Source organism: Fusarium proliferatum, assembly GCF_900067095.1.
Source record: "Fusarium proliferatum ET1 genome assembly, contig: FPRO_scaffold017, whole genome shotgun sequence".
Lineage (NCBI taxonomy): Eukaryota > Fungi > Ascomycota > Sordariomycetes > Hypocreales > Nectriaceae > Fusarium > Fusarium proliferatum.
In genome coordinates, this window is record NW_022194806.1 from 127648 (window position 1) to 147107 (window position 19460).

Sequence of the window (19460 nt, forward strand, 5' to 3'; positions counted from 1 at the left end):
TCGCTATCATACCTGTGAGGTCTTATCGTGAGGTCTTATCGGGGTTATCGGCCGTGCGGAGCCGGATAGAGCCACCAGAGATAGTGATCAGATCACATCAGATCTAGATGCTGAGATCTTGGATACAGACAGGCATCATGAATGGTCTGCGGTCCCCACCGCCCAAATCGGTGTAGCTTTAATATGATAATGGCTGGGACTAGAATTAATTCAAAAAGTGGTTGAAGTTTTATAGAACCCCTTAAGGGGATTTAAGAAATTTGACTCCAGAGGGAGGGATTGACAGTAACGCGTTATTGGGAATGCCTAGTAGCCTATTTTGAAAATGGAACGCTATTCCAATTTAAGCAAATACAATACAGCCAACAGAAATGAGGCCAACCAAGATTACTTAAATTAGCGGCGATCCCTCTGGCTCGAGCTGACCGACCAGTTGGACGTCTCTGCCCCTCTTTCTACCCCTCTTTATCCAAACACTTCTAAAAGCAAATCTTCAAAATAAACGCCAGTTAGTCACCATGAGTCTACTCTGCGAATATTGCAGCAAGGTGCCACTAAGCCTCCAGGAGATCAATTCCCGGAAACACGAACGTTTCAAACTAGGACCTTGGCCCCGCATCTTTACCAGCCCTTGTCCTCTGTGCCAACTGATACAGAGTGCTTACCTCCAGGAACGCCGGATAAACTCTTTCAGGGACGACCTACCTAGTTCAGATGCGACATTGAGCTGGATAGGTTATGGACCGGGCAGGCGCCCGGCTTATATTGTCAGCGATATCTTTCGCCCTTTTATTTCTTTTGCTGCAAAAACTTCCCCTCACACAATATCAACTATTCCGTCTGATCAAGACATGTACTACCTTTGTTCCCTCCTTGATACAGAAATAGATGTGTGGAGAGTCTTTCAGTGGCTTTCTGAATGTACAAAAACACATGGAGGCGAGTGTTCCTTGGAATATGCCACTTTTAGCTCGGCATTTCCAGGGCTACATGTCCTGCGCCTGCTCGATGTCCAACAAAACTGTTTAGTCGAAGTCCAAAATGTCGTTCCCTATCTAGCTTTAAGCTATATTTGGGGTGCCGTTCGAAACATTAGGCTGACTCAAGTGAATTTGAACCGTCTTTTGATTCCTGGCTCTATAAAAGGCTTAAATGGACTTCCCAGGACTGTCCGCGACGCCATAGAACTGACCAGGAAACTGGGGGTACAGTATCTATGGATAGACGCCTTATGCTTGATCCAGAACGATATGGAAGACCTTGAGAGAGGTATCAATGTTATGGACCTGATCTACGAACGTTCCCTGTTGACTATTATTGCTGCTTCTGGGAACGACGCCGATGCAGGCCTTCCAGGAGTTCGAGCACGAAGTCGGCCGGCTTTAAAGCAAACTGTTGAGGTTAAGCCCGGAATAAGTCTTGGTTTATATATGGATCTGTCTACCTTGCTTGAAGCATCATCATACAGCTCAAGAGGATGGACGTAGGTGCCCTTATGCTCATTCCCCAGTACTCGAATTACATCATACTATAGATTCCAAGAACAGATTCTGAGTCGGCGGGCTCTGTACTTTCTAGACAATAAAGTGTTCTTTCGATGCAGAAACATGACGTGTTCAGAAGCCGTCATTGACCAGTCCGAACAGCAAAGACCAAAGACTGGGCAAACATATAACGCAATTCATATGGAAGATCCAGTATATGATTATGCCAATGTAATAGAGAACTATACGACTCGAGCTCTCACAAATCCGAACGACGCGTTAAGGGCTATGGCAGGTATTATACGCCGTTTCTCAGCCAAGATGAATTATCGGTTTATCGAAGGACTTCCTACTCAAGTTCTGGATGCATTTATTCTATTCCAAGGTCGAGGATCCTGCCTTCATCGCCGCCCTGGTTTTCCGAGTTATTCTTGGTGCGGCTGGCAGGGGCACATCAGTATCGAAACACCAACTAAAGACGAATGGTTTTCAATATGCACGTGGATTGTTTGGTATAAGCGAACTCCGTCAGGAGTTATAAGCCTGATTCGGGATCCTACTGCAAACGGCCAGACGTCTGCCGATGATGCGCCTTATATCGGCTGCCGACAGAGACCAAGATTTGATACCTTAGTTCTCTCGGGTTTCCCCACAACACACACAACACCCACCGAAATACCTCCCCTCCCTTCGCTTCTACCACCATACCCTCTCTTGCAGTTTTGGACACTATCACTACGCTTGAAACTCATAAACCTCAATGTTTTCACTGGACAGTGCCATGTCCAGTGTGAGTCTGGCACTGATTGTGGTGTATTATTTCTTGATGGGTTTGAAGATTTCACAGTGTTCTTTTCATCAGACGTAGTTGATGTGATTGTACTTTCGGAACATGTGGACATGGATGGCTATTGCTATAATGTAATGCTGCTTGAGTATAGTGACGGGCTTGCAGAGCGACGTGGTGTGGGACATATCTATCAAGAATGCATTAATAATTCATTCAAGCCGGAGCCTATCTGGAAAGAGATTATCTTAGCTTAAAAGAATTTGAAAAATATTAGTTGTGTTGGGCAACTTGTATACTGCCCGGATTGACTTTGATAAGAGTGTTATTTTGAGTTGATAGACCCCACAGCTGATGGCTCACATCACGCGCCTCACACGCAGCATTGAGAATTGGCTGTAGGATGCAAATATTAACGGGTTGGCGGCTTTTCTTTTCACTGAAAAGACTAAGCCTTTATATTGTCTTTGATACGCTCGGGATCGCCGATCATGGTTGATCAATTTCGTTGGATTTCTGCCGTAACCCGAAAAACTCCAGTGTAAGAGCTTGTCTGGAACGCCTATTTTAGTGACCGTTTAAGATTATAACAATAATATTTGACTGCATTTAAAGAAACTAGTATCTGTAGAACAGCCATCAAAACAAGGATACCCAGTCAACTTCTCAGTAAAGGTAAATTTTATCATCTTGAGAGTCAGCATCGTCGCTCCTAGGTACAGTTGTGATGGTTGTGTTAACAACTTAGCTAGCAGGAACACTCTACTAATGAGGAATATTAGCTATGGGATAATGTTGGGAAGGGAAGCTGGAAACAAAATAGATTACGAACAACAAGGACATCTGTTATAGACACCGGTGGTTCGAGGCCGACACGACAGAGTATTAGATTAATGGGCTGACTGATGTATCTTTGACAGGATCCCCGTAAAAACCAGGCACAAGAGTATGCCTAAAAGGCTAGGATTATTGAGAGCAAGGCGACCTTTTGTTTTGGGCACAAACATCTCAGTTGCTCGACATCTGTGTGTATGCGCTGTCTAGTCATTATTTGCCTAGAGTCCCGCTGTTTAACCCAGTGTTGAGTTTGAGTTAGAGCTTTCGCTTTCCAGAGCGCCCGTCTTGGAACCCTCACGTTGGTCCTCTTGGAAGAAGCTGCTAGATATGTCTCGGTTGGAGAAATGGGCAAGGACCAGGAACCATTACATGGCCGCTCAGGTAACGTATGAGATCGAGGGCAGAGAAATCATCGATAGTGGCGTTTCTGATGACGAGGTGGCAGCAAATCCTGGCATATGTCGTTCCAGACGATTATAGGTAGTCCTCATACTTGTAAACCGTCGACAGATAGCCAGGTCCAGACAACTTGATCAAAGATTAATCCATTGCGTAGTATCCCTACAATCAGAATGAAGAGAACTATTACGGTGTACACTGGGTAATATGCAGTCTAGATTCCAGATTAAGAACCTTAGGCGTTGTTGGGCAAGTCAGATGACGAAAATGTTCAATGAGCCTACACTTTGCACTAGACTGAGAATGCAATCTTCGACTTAGCACCTCGAAAATCCCTTGATGGAGAATTGCCGCTAAAGACGGGGTGAGACAGGCTCATGTGATTTCGATAATCTTCCATTGGTGTTCTATGGTAGTATTCGCACGTATGCTGATTGAAGTGCAGTAGACTATGGGTCGCGATAAATTTATCGCGACCCATTACAAGGCTCAAATATGCTATTGGACTTTTCACGCCAGTGACCGATTACAAATGCTGAACATTACTTCCGGGCTACCGTTGCCTTAATATAGAAGTCCAGGAAAGGTATGCTCCAGACTCTTCTTCATGAAATTCACAGATATTGCCCCAAGTACATACCCATAGTTCTTCTAATCGATAGGATAGAGCAATGGGCCAGTCATCAAAATTCGGTGTGTAACGAGATGGGACTGGTCGATGGTCACATTCAGAACTTTCTCATACTCTTCGAAAGCTTTCTGGCTAGGTAGATCTAGACGCCAAGTTTTGCTTCTTTATCGATGGTATGGATGCCATCTTGATCTCTGTGCTACATTGAAGGAATTTTCAACATCTCCACACATCAAGCTATCTGGTTCTAGTCGGCCGTAGAATTTATTCATGGACAACTTTGGCAATGATAGAAAGCACATGATGAAGATACACGACCTGGCGCGAACGGATATACTTACTTTTTCCAGGGATCAACTCGAATCTCATCCAAGATGGGTGACATACCGATCTCGGGATGAACAGCTGCAGTCCATTGTGGAGACAATTGCAGGCCGAGCACAAGGAGTGTTCCTGTGAGCCTCCTTGGTTACCAAACCACTTCAAGACGGACTCACGAATGGTGACACGGCCCAACAGCTGAGGCAACGTTTGGACAATCTTCCAAAAAGTCTCAAACACTTGTTCAAGTACATGTTCGATCAAGTTACAACGAGAAAAATGGCTGGCATGTTCCAGATCGCACTCGACGCCCAGGAGCCTCTCAGATTGGATCTCTATGGGTTCCAGGATATGGAATACGAGGATGAAGATTACGCCCTGCGCTGCCTAGTAAAGGAAGGGAGTGTCGGAGAGATACTAGACCTTTATGACGAAACTCGCCGGAGAATTAATACTTGGGGCCAATGGACTTCTGGAATGTAAGCAAGGCAACAAAGTCGACTTTTTGCATCAGACTGTCCGTGACCTTTTTCGGACCGGAGACATGCTATCATATCTGGAGGCAAAACGACGTCCCGACTTTGATGTTTGCTTATCGATCACCAAAGCCTATGTAGCCCACATCAAGTCGGCACGTTTTAGTGACGGAATCTTTCGACTGAACCCCCCAAACCTTAATTCTGGTATGCCGATTGATCGATTAATTATTATATGGAAGCATACATCAAAAATAGCAGCAGATTGGTCGGACAAACTGTCAGAACTACTCGATGAACTCGATGTGCCTTTGACGAAATGTTTCGAATGAAGCAGGTATACTTTCGAGTGGAGGTAAGCAAGCCAAAACTAGTATTTCGTGAAGAGGTCTTACGATCCAACGCGGCATCATACGTTGCCAAGAAGCCAGTCGATATTACCTATGGAAATTAGTCCTACCACCACCGAGCGTTGCGGTGGCAGCCGAAATCCCCCCAGCCGACACCATTCGTGTACTCCTACAACATGGCGAGGATACCAATAACGTGTTACAAATCTCGGGCAATGTGTTTATAAATCCCTGGGTGTACCTATGCTTCCTTATATCACCTTGGAGTTTCACCGGACTTGGGGAGGAAGTACTAAGCGACTCTTTAGATCGCAGATTTCACGGACTGTTTCGCTCCTACGGCGCTAACCCAAGCAGCACAATGTCTGGGTGCAATTTTGCCGTGTTTGCTAAGTACCTTATGGCTGTATTCTGTGTGCCGGGCTACATCCACCACTCGGACGAATACCTCCGTACACTAAACAGTTTTCTCACTGCTGGACCAACCTTGGCGCCAAGATATATCTCAATAGCTCTGACCTGCGCCTTTCGAGTTTTGCATGATGGTGGCCGAACAAGGGGGATGAATCATCGGTTTTCGATGCGTTTCTTCAAGGCCTCCAGGCCTGGGCGAAAATGGACGGTTTGCGACAGACCAGCGGCAGATTTATGTCAGAAGTGGTTCGCGCAATCCTTGTTCATGAGAAGACACCCAGACACTATGTTAGCAGCTTGGGTGACATACTACCACAAGTCTTTAGCGAGCATATCGCCAAGCCGCTTCTGCGGATGATCGGCAATACGTCTGACAACTGCCAGGGCCCGAGCGAGAAGGACAAAAAGAGACGATGTGAGATTAGAGATATTCTTGATTGTGACAAGAGGCGCAAGGCAGAGATCTAAGGAGCGTACTGGCGTTGTCAGTATCATGACAACGGAAGTCGGCGATCTTCGTGTCTCGATATGTCGGCATAGTTCGTTTCGTGCTAACTACCCCAAAGCCAAGGAGATCACGATGCTGCCCAGATGCACTGAGAGAGAGAGCTGTTTAGAATGAGACTGAATGGTTTCGCAGTAGCAAATTTCTATGTCCTGATCTGATTTGCGAGATACGCTACCTGGGCATGTAGATCTAAATCTCTTTCTGCTAAGATAATCCATTCGCATATCAACATCTTGACGGATACATCTCGTTCAAACTCTTGATAAACATGTCAAAAGTGAGCTTGCTGACTCCCTGACAGCAACACTGGAAGATCAGGATAAGTTGTCACCACCAGATTACGTATAAGTGCCTTAGCCATCAACGGACGCAAACGATCATAGAACTACACTGAAGGAATTCCTTCCGTCATAGGTAGTAAGCCCGGAACAGAACTATTCCCAATTGGAACCGAAGCCACAGACCGCTTGAGGATCATCGGGGCGACCATAAAGGAGCATAAGAATATTTCAGCTCGTCTATCAAAGCTGCATAGGGACCACAACCAACTAACATAACAAGAGATCATTTACAATCTCTGACTCTACCCAAACTCTCCATTTATATCAGTATTCGCACCTCGAAGATCTGTTTTCTTGCCTTTCACCTATCTGCGAACCTCTGACTTCTTGACAACGTACCAAGGTTCCATATTCATCTTGGCGATGTAAAAGAATTAAGCAATTGAGAAGAGTGGCGCCAGCCTTCCAAGTTAATACGTTGCCATTCAAGGCCTCAATCGACAACTTTTCTCTCATCCCACTCGCTTTATAATCTCTCTAGCTGATTCCGCACGAATCCGATTCAATCGGCTCCCTCGCGGTCTCTTTATATACTCTAATCGACTTGTCAGCTAGCCCCTCTCATTTTCTTCAGGATTATTGCTCTACCGCTATCCAAACCCTGCCAAGCAGGTATGGTATCAAACAGTCTACAACGCCAACCAGGTCTCTCAGTGCCTTCAATAAGACAGCTCAATACAGATAAACCCTTCTTAGAGGTATTTGCCTCTTATGTAATTACGACTGCAGTATTCTTATACCTTCGGCTTTCTTTCTCAACTCAATTGATATGCTATCCATAAGAATTTCTTTCACAGCTGATAGTTAACTTTGCATACCAATTGATGCAAAAAGTGAGATTTTGTCATCGAAGAAATGAGACCCTCGCTGGATAGATGATACAAAGCCTTTTTAATGGCTTGGTTTCAGTGCCAGCGGTGCAGGTGACTCTGTCTGGGCTTTGATGATAAAAATACCAATGGGTTCAAGTGTGCCCCATAACTAATAACTTCTCTATAAAGGGTATAAACACATTGATCTGGATTGATCCTACATATCGGCAAGTCATTACTTTCTCCCAAAGTCATTACTTGAGCATAATTGCACAGTGGCGCAACCAGCTTCTGGATTATTAGAGGGTTGTGAACAGTCATGCTGCATTTCGTTACATTTGCTGTTAAACAGTGACAATCAGAAAGTATTTACCCGTATATAGAGGGATATCAGCCTTAGGACTTTTCATAGCTCAAACTTCATTAATGGTATTTAAATTAAGATATATCTCTCAAAATACTCTTTCGGTATTCTTCATGTTCGTCAGTTCTACAAAGAAGGCTGGACTGCCCTTTTGCCTCTTATTGGGTGCTGAAAGGCCTAATTAACTTATGCAAGTCTCTGGACAAGGCAAGAGAATGCTGTCATGATTTTTTCAAGTCTACCCCGTTATGAGATACAGATATTTCTCATCCAGATCACCAGAGCTGATCTCGCTGCGTTATTTGCATAAGCGCTGTTTTGGTGATTAAACCCTCGATTCTATGAACTAAATTCCCTGGCTTTAGAACAGGCCTAAAAGAGAAGATGTCGCTCTTGAAATAAGTGTCCATCTGCAATTATTCGGGCCGTATGTAGAGGTTTACCATCGTGTTGAGTAAAGTTGGCAGATGACCGACATGTCGTCTTTTTTACTCTATGCGTTCCCTAAAATAAGGCTGCCGAATGCTATATGTAGAGACAGGCCACACCTCCATTATGAATGAAATACTGGCTGCGAAACTTTATTGACTATTTTTCTCTGCGCCTACTGCTACCACTCTACAGATAGATGAGCTTGCATCTCATCCGAATTTAGACCAGGCCTCCCCAATTAATGCATCCACACTTCCCCCAACGCCAAAACCCAGCCATTTGGGCTCGCTTAACCCTTGTCACATCCAAGTTCCGAAGAGGTTCCAGCTTCTCGCGTCGCTTTCACTTTGAAGTAACTATTTTTTATGGTAAATTCTTCAAGTTATTTGCGAAAAGACATGGATAGTTCTGGTAAATTTGCACCATAGCTATACGAGCTCCATAACCCCCTTGGTCAAATTAGGCCGGTGAAATATGCTCGGAACACTCGCAGTCCAATTATCAAAATTGAGTGGGTTAGTGCGGCGTGAACGCCATGGCCTCCTATGATATCGATAAGAAGATTGCAAAAGGGCCAATCATTTAACTCTGGAAGACCCACTCTGACATCTCGCGTTTGAGAAAAAAAGATTCTTGTAGTTAACTGCCATTCTGGCCTGTGCGCATCTGGCTTTAGGGTATGTGTCTGTCTGGTAGTTGTTTGTCTTCTGTTCGAATAACCCAGTTCCTGTCTGTACTTGGTCTGGCGAAGCCTGAATGGCATCTTCAGAAGAACACACAACATGCCAGTCTAACAATCAGCCTTAGGTCGCGGTTTGGAAAGGGCACTGGGGCAGCAAAAGATGGAGTACTTGGCGTGCTACTTATTACCTATCAAGTCCTTGGTCAACATTAGCTCAACGACCTGCCAAGCCTTATCTGAGCCTTTCACCCACAACTCCGAAACTCTCCTCTAGGGTTCATTTTGCTACAACGGATTCTGCGAACGACTTCAAAACTCTGCTGGTCCTTGTAGGATAACAGAGGTAGGGGTTCCCAAACTTGATGGCTGCAGGGGCCCCCGTCAAGCTTGCCGAGATTAAGCATCACATATTCGAGCTTGCGGCTATTCAGCACGTGGTCCCTTGACATGGCCGCCTGTCTGACGGGAATAACAGTATATAAAACTCAATGGCGATGATTGGCACTAATGACACGAGCCGAATTCATATTCAAGAAGCAGTCCGATGTTCCGCTTTGTGGCCTTTGTTTTCTGATCATGCAGCCATGCAAGTCACTCTCCAAGCTTCTGCTCTGATACATGGCGCCAACCATTTGGTGGACTGTCAATACAATACACTTAATATTATCAGGCAGGGCGGGCTGTCCAGAACTTTACGAGGTCGGGTTCCCACTATATGGGCAAGCCAACTGAACGAGAAGGCAATTCATCTCCACAGCAATTCCTTCAATAACACTTCTACAACGTCAGCATTTTCCTCTCGGTATTCTGTCGTATGTAATGCTCTACCTTCAATATAGAGAAATAAGTTTACCAACAGTTGGCACTGAGAGTACCAAGTGATCGGCAGCACCTAGCAAAGACCCTATGGCTGGGAGAAACTCCACGAGCAGAACTCTGAAGCTGAAAGATCTCCTAGATGTCGTTACATTTTACCCATGTAGTGATGTTAATGTCTGTGATATTTCGCAGTGCCAGACGCGTAACCGTCGGCAAATATCATTCATAGTGACATCATGTTAAACAGCCAAGAAATGATCGGGGTATATTACTGGGCCTGCGGGTCCAACATCTGCAATATAGTGTCGGAGCTGCTTACTGAGATAGTGAATGGAACAATGCGTTCTGGGTCAGCATCCATGTGCTTACTCGTAATGGATAAGAGGGCCCTTGTTACATGTAAGAAAATTTGCAGTTAATTGTCATACTTGAGCTAGATGAGATACCACACTGGGAAGAACCTTGATAAATCACCAGCCATCTTTTCCAATCTCTATATGGCGCTCCTACTTTCATTTAGCGCCCCTCAGTATATTATCCACAATTATGGACACGGCGATCCCGAGGAAGTGGTGAGGGTAATATCGACAGGAAGACCTGTATCCCCGTGGGCCTGGCGCTTTCCCCTATTGATATGTTAGTCTCCAGCGGAAGTATCTTGTAGATGAGATGATGCAGCAATTGCAGAGACCCTTGGGAGACGAGACTTACCCAAACCTGTCACAGTCATCACGGATGGCCTCTAGGGCAGATATGATGTCTCCCTGCGCGACATGAGTGTTATCGAAAAGGAAATTATTTTCAATGCAAAACTTGACACCCTGTGTCTCGCCTCCAATAAGATGTTGAGCTTTCACCTCGATGGGAAAGTCCAAGGGCGGGTCAAAGTTATTGGACCCGACATTATTGATCAGCGCCTGTACAGCATCGATTGCGATATTTGCTTTACGGTCGCTGAAACAACCGAGGGCATGGGATGAAGAAAAGAGATTCACTAGAGCAAAAGCTGTTGTGAAGCGCATCATTGCTAGGTAGAACAGCCGAAGCAGAGAGCTTAAGGATGGGCGAATAAGTGGTAATTTAGGAGCAAAGTATGAATATTACTGAATGAGTTGCAGGAAATTCCGTCCTTTATCATTTGCAACGAAATAGTACCGCAAGGGTTCAATGGTGTTTTCGAATGTATACCCCAGGGGCCTATCTAACTGCCCAACTGATGAGTCAAGTTATCATTGCCTCTTTGTGACGGTGAACATGATGAGCTGAGCGGAATCAAGCTAGCAGAGCATTCCTGCCAGGGCCCAGTTCTTGATTCTGGGTCTGGTGATCAAGGTCTGATATGACCGAAGTCCTTGGCAGCGTATCTATAATTATATGAAGCGATCCAAAATCTGACATCAGCTTTCTGGTGTCGAAGTCGTCCAGCCTCAACGCCTCATTCAACTGTTGGGTAAATCCATTTCCAGAGAGAAATGGCAAAAGGTTCAATTCACGAACGAGAGTGACACGTAGAAGCATGAGTAATCTGCTCCGAGCTAGCTGTATTCTTCGGCCAACTACTTCTCGGTGGATGAATAGATGTGATCGTCTCACCCTTGTCTATGGGTCATCAAAGTGGCTAGGGGTAGTTTGATAAGAATCGGTATGCCGGCGGAATACAAACATTCTTGCTTTGGACCTGGTAAGGGGCCCAGTCAGCAAAGTCTGGTGGGATTCTCCTCTTGGGCTTCATCAAATCCATTTTGACCTTCCTCAATCAATATGTAATTGTGAAAACGCCAACTGGTCAAATCATGATAGAATCTTACACGTCTTTCACCTTGCCCAGATTTAGTACCTCATGTTTTGTCTCAATGTTGTTAAATGAGTGTCATGCCGACATCAAGCTAACTTGCAGTAGCTGATTGACGCTCAACGTCTTGCCCGTGCGTATTTTCTTGGCTGAGAGCTTAATCAGGCCGAGACATGATAGTATTTTCTTGGTGTTCTTTGCCTCTGTGGCCTGGAAGCTGAAGTCTCTTTTGACCCCTCAACCTTATCACAGACATTCAACATGGACGTCGAGTCTTGCCTCTATATTCTGACATCAGGTACTTAAATTATCATCTCACTAAGCGTCCAGTTGCCTGCCCTATTTGTATCCATTAGACAGATGTCCGTCTCTGAGCCGAGGAAATAACAATGCACATTCTTCAAAAATAATATCACATATATATAGGCGCCCTCTTAAACTCTTGACAAGACCTGTTGATATACAAGCTCAATATGAAACGTGCCTAAGTCTAAACCAGGCCTAGCTGCATATTCTCTATTTAAGTGCTAGACTTCCCTGCATTGTCGACGAAGTTTGTGTTTATGAGCCAAATTAACTACTCTGAAATATAGATACGTCAATCGCCAAGCCAGAGTCGCCGTGTATCTGCTGTTTGCCTCTATTGATTGTACTTTAGTTATTGTAGTTTAGAACGTGTAGTAAAGAGAGGCTTACCCAAATCTTCCGCATTCATCGCGGATATTTCGCGCAGCAGAAACAATATCAGCTTGGCTGACATGGGTGTTGTCGAAGAGGAAACGGTTGCTAATACTGATCACGGCACCGCCATGGGTGATGCGGAAGAATGAGCTCGCTTTGACCTCAAGGGGGAAGACAACGTTCTCGATATTGCCTGAGTCTACATCGTCGATGGCAAACTCAATATCTGAGGAGAGAATGTCTTGACCATTATCTCGAAAGCAGTCAGCGGCAAGGGAAGACCCTAAAAGGGTAGGTAGGACAAGAGAGAGTGTGAAACGCATATTTAGTAGAAGCCCTTAATGTATGGGATAGGTTTAGTTGCCCGGATAAAGAACAGTATAAGAGCGCTGAAATTAGATCTTTTATACAGAAAACGTTAGTTTAGAATATGTCTTGGTATGTAAAAGATCCTTTAGGTGCCTCAGGGGCGGCTGGCTAACTTGATTTCAGAAGATGTAACTGTGGCTAGAATACGGACTCATTATCTCAGCAAAGACACAGCGCTACATACACAAGGGTGCACGTCTCAACGAACGAAAGTAGTCCATCATTCTAAAAATAGCCTAAGGAAATCCCAGTCAAGGGCACTTGCCGGTAAGCGTATGTATGTTTCACCGCTGAAGCAAAGCCCAGAAGGTTCTACACAGCCTCCAATCAGTAGGGATCTGAATAACTAGATCACACGGATACACAATGGATGGTCGGGTTAAATCACTAAGCAGGTCCCCGACATCGTAATCGTATTCCAATTAGTAAGCCGTGCCGAAGCTATCGACCCTATGCCCCTGTATTTGTCACTAAGTGGCTCCTCTAGCTTCAAATTAGCTGCAGTCTCACGACCCTGACTCAAAGCGAGTGCAGTAACTCTCTGGCGGCCGACTCTTAAGCAAGTGGAGACGAAGGATCGTCTGACTAGACCCCAGCTGTGTATCAACCAGTGTCGTGCTGCCCTGGATCCGTAGAGCCCTCTCAAACCTCAGGAGCCTCAATCCCCTTCCCAAGCTGCTTTGTCAGTTATGTTACCTCGGAGCTTCTCCGGATCAGTCAGGATATCACTGCAGACGAAGTAACTATTCTGGAGGCACATGGATTCAAGAACATCTCGCTTCATTGTTACCAAGACCCGGCTAAAAGAAAAGAAGCCTAAACAGTTGTGCTAACTACTAGCTATCATTTCCAAACAATTTAAAGGGGTAGAGGACGCTCAAATACATCCTAGGTTCCCGATTCAACTGGACACCACACATGAGTCCTGCCCGAGGAATTCGATCTCCGGTATCTGGCTCTGACCGAAAGGTCGAGGAGGTGCTGCAGGGTGCTAACCAAACTGGCAGGACCAAGTCAGCGCCTCTCGCACGATCCGAAACATTAGCTTAATAATCAAAGACAATGAAACCCTTAGCATCACTAAATATGTGTATCTAGGACCGCTAATACTCAGCCTGAATCGGTTCTCTTTGAAGTTAGACTTCACTTGTTGATGGAGTCGATTCATTAGCAAACCTCACATCCGCCTTGGACCTTTTGGGGATAGTGATAGCTTTTTTAAGGCCCTCTGCGGCACTTGCTGGAACGCTCATTCACGAAGATCTCAGAAACGGCCTCAGCAGATAAATGGGTGGTCTGACTATAGGTGTGGAAGTTTCTCGCAGCCGGTAAATAGAGGAGTAGCTAGAACTCAGTCTTCGTCTTTGCTCAACTCAATGGCCAGCTAAGCCCTTTCCGATTAGCAAAATTCAAAGGGATCGTAGGAGAATTTAGATACAACTCACCTATGAGGTGTCCCTTTGAGATTAAAATCCATGAATTTTCATCTGAAAAGATCAACACCGGGACGAAAGATACTGCAAGCGAGATCATCGAGCAGTTCGTATCTCCAACAAACCAGGAATCAGGTTGATGGTTTTGAGCCAAAAGGAACTATTTTGTCTCACCTTGACATTTTTCTGTTCTACTGACCTAACTATTGCAGCGACGTTTGATCCAAGTATAGGTATTCTCAAGAGTACAGAAGCCCTGAGATCTCGGTCCTACATTCTCGATAGATCTTGCACTTCAGCGACGGATTTGTTTTCCCTATATCTTAATATGATGGTGACTGGGTTCTGCCTGTAGGTGGTTATTATCTTTCGTTTAGCGTACGATCACTATCCGGTAGTGCCCACCAAAAGAGCTGCCTCATGGACTAATCACTGGAGAGGCCTACTTCGCTATGCAAGCTCGACGTGGCATATAGAAGCGGACGCGCATGTGCGTCTTTGAGTGCATATGCAGACTTTCTAGCGTTATATGATCTCATTTAGTTTGAAACTAATCAGCGTCACTGTTTATAAATCCAGCGTTATTAGAGCTGTCTTTTGGAACACGAAGATATCTCTGCAAGACAATGCCAATATAGAATTACATGGCCCTCCGTTGGCTTGCGTGGCATACACACACGTATAGTTATCGACTTTCAGTCTACTTTAGAAATGGAAAATATTTCACAGGCTCTTTAGCCCCATGCCAGATAAAGGAGGATAGTAACATATCGTATCTATTCTTGGAGGAAGAATCACGACGCATAATAGTCCTGATGTCGATTCACCTACAAGGAACTCAGTGACAACTCAGAGTACGCAATCCGTGCTTGTTCGTGGTGCCCAGGAAATATTACTGGTTAAGCTCAGTTTCCCCATTTCAACTTTGGTCATAAATACAAGTGCTCACACCACTCCGGTGTAGAATAGCCAACCGTTCAACAGATCCGAGCTAGATACCACCATCAATCGGCTGCTTGGAATAGATAAGAAAAGGTTGACATGGATATTAAGCATTGGGTCAAAAATGACCAGGAGCTCCTTGGCGTCCACAGAGCGTGAGTTAAGATGTATTTCCATGCAAGCCTCTTCATTGTCGGATATTACGCCATTATGATTACTTACCTTCTGCGTTGCTGCCATGCACTGTATCTTGATAGCAAGCGTAGCGACTTTCGTGGAGTCCTGAGGAGGACATCTTTGAATTCTGTCGCGAATTGACATTATGGATGAAGGACCAGTAATATTCGTTTAAGGGTGTTCCGACTCTAATATTAGAGACTTCTTTGCCAGCTGAGACACTGATACGGTATGATACAGATAGAAGCATCAGGGGTACCAGTCCTTGGTAAAGGTCGAGAGACAGGGGAATTAAGTCCAATTGCAACCAGACAAGGATCTACCTATATGTTGGTATTTTAATTAGCAGACAAATTAGCCCGGTGGCAGCAATCTGTTCTTTCAATATGCATAAGTAAGTTCACTAGATTCAAGGCTTTTTATGCGGAATGTTGGAATCGAGGACCCTGATTTCCTTGGTGGCTAATTCATGATCAGAGAAAATCCGGAGCTCGGAGTCCAGAACAGTTGGGATCAGCTGAGAAAGAACAAAATTAGTTGGAATCCAACTTAGCAATTGGTGGAGATAGAGAAAGGAGGTCTAAGGATGAATACTAACTTCTCCTAACGTATTTCCAGGTTGATAATTGGAACAATCATGGACAAACTGATACTCAGAGTAAGAGGCTTCATATAGCTGTTATTAAGCATATAATGAGATTGTTCCAACTTCAACTATACCTCCACGTCACTCAAATATCATCAAAGATCCATTCAGTGGACGCTGAGAAGGTTGGTGGCTAAAGATAGTAGCAAAGTAACATCACAAGCTCGGGGATTACCCGAATAATTAATATATACAGAGAGAAGCAAACGAAAAGGAAGAATAAATAGTTGTAAGTCCGATAGCTTGATATGGGTCTTGCAGATAGAGATCCAGATAAGACAACCCGATTTTCACTTGCAAGACAGATAAATTCATGAAAAAAAGGTTATTGCTACCAGTCTAAGAATGGAGACGATTTCGTCACTTCATACTACCTTAGACAGAACAGGTTTTGTGCTATCCATACCAACACCAGGCTCGAGATGTTCTCATTTATCAGGCTCCATGCACCCGTTATCACGCCGAAACCATAAACCGGTTTAAGCAACTCGGAGGTGAACATCATAGACAATGCCACCCAATACGACTCTTTCGATAGCCTTGCCTTCCAAATCGTCTGTCCTATCTGTTTTCCTGCTGCAAGCCGGAGATGGCTGAGAACTCTGTTACTATGATACGTGAGCATATCCGACGGTCTCAAGGCACTCTCAGAGCTTAAATGGGATAAATAGAAATAGCCCACCTCTGATCCTTTTCAGTATCTTGGAGAATGCCGTTAATCACTCTAATGCCACTGCTGTAGTCTTGAACACCTCGTAGCCAGGTCAAAGTCTCTACGCTTGCATGTAACAAACCGCCTGACACACTGGTTCCGATAGGAGAAAGCAATCGGTAGGAGACGCCTACCACTACTAGCTACATAACCTAGAAAGGTAATCCCTATGTAAATGGGGGCCTTACCTGTCCATACTTGGAGTTCTTCGTCGCCACACATAAAACAACTCTCCGGGAAAAGAAAGAAGCAGAATAAGAATATAACCACTACTGCCATTACTAGCATTAAGCGCCAGTCCTAATTTATTAATTTAATGTGGTATGCCAGAATATTTCATGATGTAGGAGACTACATATGATTTTGACCTTTGAGATACGGGCCTACTATAGGGGCCTCATTGTTTAAGCCTTCGTATATAAAGTTAGAAGCTCGATAGCCTCATAAGGCTAACAGCAAGGGAAAAAAGAAAAGAAAAAAGAAAAGAAAAAAGAAAAGAAAAGAAGAAAAAAAGTAGTAGACTACACTGAAGATTATCTTTACTGAGATAATGGAAGCTATAGCATAAGTAATTAATTGTTGTGCGACGGGAATGCAGCAATAAACAGGGGTTACATAGCCATTGAAGGCATAAGAAACAGAGCAGATATATTGGCGAACATACCAGCCTGACCTCTTGAATGGTAGATACAGTGTGGTCAGCTTAGACTGTCGATCTGAAGTCGACTTGTCCCATTTCCAGCTATTACGAATATTCCGCTTGACCAAGAGGCAATAAAGCAATTGCACCGTCAGGGGGGCCACTGCCGTTGTATAAACGACTTATTTCTATGACCATTTCGGTCCTCGCTCTGACCATTATGCCATGCTAGAAGATATTTCTCTTCATTGCCGGTGACTTATTGCATGGAGGTGTTTAAGATGGGAATCCTTGTAGAAAGACTGAGGGGGGTTAGCATGGAATTAAAGCGGTGCAAGTGATTCTTCGTGACAGAGCAAGGTGCTGCTGTCCTATAATGGCAGTTTGCTCATTATCAACTGCCCAGTTATACATATCGAGAGGTTCTGCGCTCACGAAACGAGCATCTAGAAGAACTCACAAACCTTGATATCAGGCCTGCAATGTAGGAACTTAGATCTAGGATTATTATCAATACGATACCAGCCATGGAGATACGGTGCTGCGAGGTAAGTAGCTCCCTAACTTCGCTTCGACTTGGATAGGAACAGTTCCAGTCGTGGCGATGCTTTACCCCTCTTTGTTCTTATTACTGGCGCCTCGGTGGAAAAATGAACCAAGTATTGGCCGCAAGTTTGGCTCGACAATATTTCAACACACCGCTGAAGGGGGTTGGACGCAATGTCAATGCCACCAAGGAAGGAATCCTCGGCGGAGGAGAGCCCGCAGGTATCTCCCAGACACATGAAGAACAGACAGCAAACGATATCAAAGCCGAATTTTTTACGAGGCCCCTTTCAATCAGATAAGGCTTAACCTGCCCCTGGAAGTTCTTGCTAATGTCAGCCATGATGATCCGGTCATAACGAACATTCAGGGATACATCTAGCACTGACAGAAGCAGCAACTCAATCTTAGATCCATCTTAAAATGCAACCAAACTTGCTGGATAATGTGAGGACGTTCCGTTGTGATATATTCCACTTCGGCTAGATCTTCACGACCAGCTAAATCTATAGAAATGGTTGATCTTATGTAAATTGCTCAAAATGGGCTCCATGTCTTTCTGGCTTGACACCAAGACATAGCAATAACGGAATCTAGATTATATGCAATAGGTTTCGGGTGTACTTATGGACAGTAAAGTTCGGATGAACGTGATTGCAAACTGTTCCCTGATATTATGGGCGCCATCATGTGCCATTTCTCAAGTATTTGGCCTTTGCTTGCTTTATGCTCGCAAGAGATATGGGATTTCTGCTACATTCACCGGAGGGAATCCCGAGCTAGGAAGAGCATCTTGGTCAAGGGTCTCGAATAGCCCCAATTCTGATTCTACCGCGGTATAATGGTCCGAGTCAAAGCCCACCAACCCTAGTGTGGCAGCGGCAAAGGCCGGGCAGGGAATGAACACAGCATTCCTTGCTACGGAAGTTCATTGAATGGACTCGACTCTATCACCGTTATTGCGTGTATCTTACGGCTCACTTCATATAAAGCCTCTTACCTAGAATGATATCGGAGAGAGATTGAGGCTCTGTAGCTCCGGAATTCGGAATTCGGAACTACCTTTTCTGTGCTCCTGAAGCTTCCGTTAAGCCGAGCGAGTCGACAGCACTGGCGGCCGAACAACTCATTCTAGCATGATCCAGACCGGTCGGGTTATCGCCATAGTTGCCCCTAAGGTGTTGTCAAGTTCTTAGGGTTCTTTGCAGCTCAGTCGATTAGCTCGTACTAATACCTCGACCTGAATGTCGGTATTACAAAGGCCTTAAGTCCAAACCCCAGCCGGTGTAATAGGCCACTAAAGCCAACGATATTGCTATTCCTATACCAAAGAGCTTTGTATTATGTCCTTCAAGGTAGTCGCAATTATGATATACTATGACTCGACATTTAGTACTGAAGTCCAGTAAGAGATAATGGCAATATCACTTCGATAAGTAAGTAGATTATTGAGCTTTACTGAATACCCCACGTTTATCCCATGGTTAAAGCACCGTGACTCCGGAGCTTCCGGCTGGGGAAGACGTTTGAGATGCAACAGACAAATAATAAACTTTAGCTATAAGTCTTAGCTGCAGATGGCATATCTGGGGAAAGTGGGTAATGGCAGCGTTCCCCAGTCTGCTGGATTCTAATTGTCCCGAGGTCTAATAACTCTAATCCAGCCTTGTTTTACCCTCGGCTAAAATACATACTGTAATGTTCTTAGAAAAAGAGTGGCAATAAAAGATTATACTTAGGTGTTTTTATATATCTTATATTCCATTTTATGCCTAAGACTTACAACAGTTTTTTACTATCTATATAAGTAGCTGTAATAATATTTACTATAATATTTACTTCAATAGATTTAACTATAGCAGTTT

The 19460-nt window shown here is 44.5% G+C and overlaps 4 protein-coding genes across 4 annotated transcripts; 2 read left to right on the forward strand and 2 right to left on the reverse strand.

Annotated features, from left to right (window-relative positions):
* Positions 1–518: 518 nt before the first annotated feature.
* On the forward strand, positions 519–2528 carry FPRO_15861 (uncharacterized protein; the record flags this gene model as incomplete). The annotated part of the gene is made up of 2 exons (XM_031224776.1): positions 519–1483; positions 1535–2528. 2 exons carry the CDS (start codon positions 519–521, stop codon positions 2526–2528), a joined length of 1959 nt encoding a protein of 652 aa, XP_031090002.1.
* Positions 2529–4738: 2210 nt separating this feature from the next.
* On the forward strand, positions 4739–6167 carry FPRO_15862 (uncharacterized protein; the record flags this gene model as incomplete). The annotated part of the gene is made up of 2 exons (XM_031224777.1): positions 4739–4938; positions 5930–6167. The coding sequence occupies 2 exons, from the start codon at positions 4739–4741 to the stop codon at positions 6165–6167; spliced, it is 438 nt and encodes a 145-aa protein (XP_031090003.1).
* Positions 6168–10201: 4034 nt separating this feature from the next.
* Positions 10202–10679, reverse strand: FPRO_15863 (uncharacterized protein; the record flags this gene model as incomplete). Its single annotated transcript, XM_031224778.1, has 2 exons — positions 10202–10283; positions 10369–10679. 2 exons carry the CDS (start codon positions 10677–10679, stop codon positions 10202–10204), a joined length of 393 nt encoding a protein of 130 aa, XP_031090004.1.
* A 1343-nt stretch (positions 10680–12022) lies between these two features.
* On the reverse strand, positions 12023–12453 carry FPRO_15864 (uncharacterized protein; the record flags this gene model as incomplete). Its single annotated transcript, XM_031224779.1, has 2 exons — positions 12023–12089; positions 12146–12453. The coding sequence occupies 2 exons, from the start codon at positions 12451–12453 to the stop codon at positions 12023–12025; spliced, it is 375 nt and encodes a 124-aa protein (XP_031090005.1).
* Positions 12454–19460: the final 7007 nt, after the last annotated feature.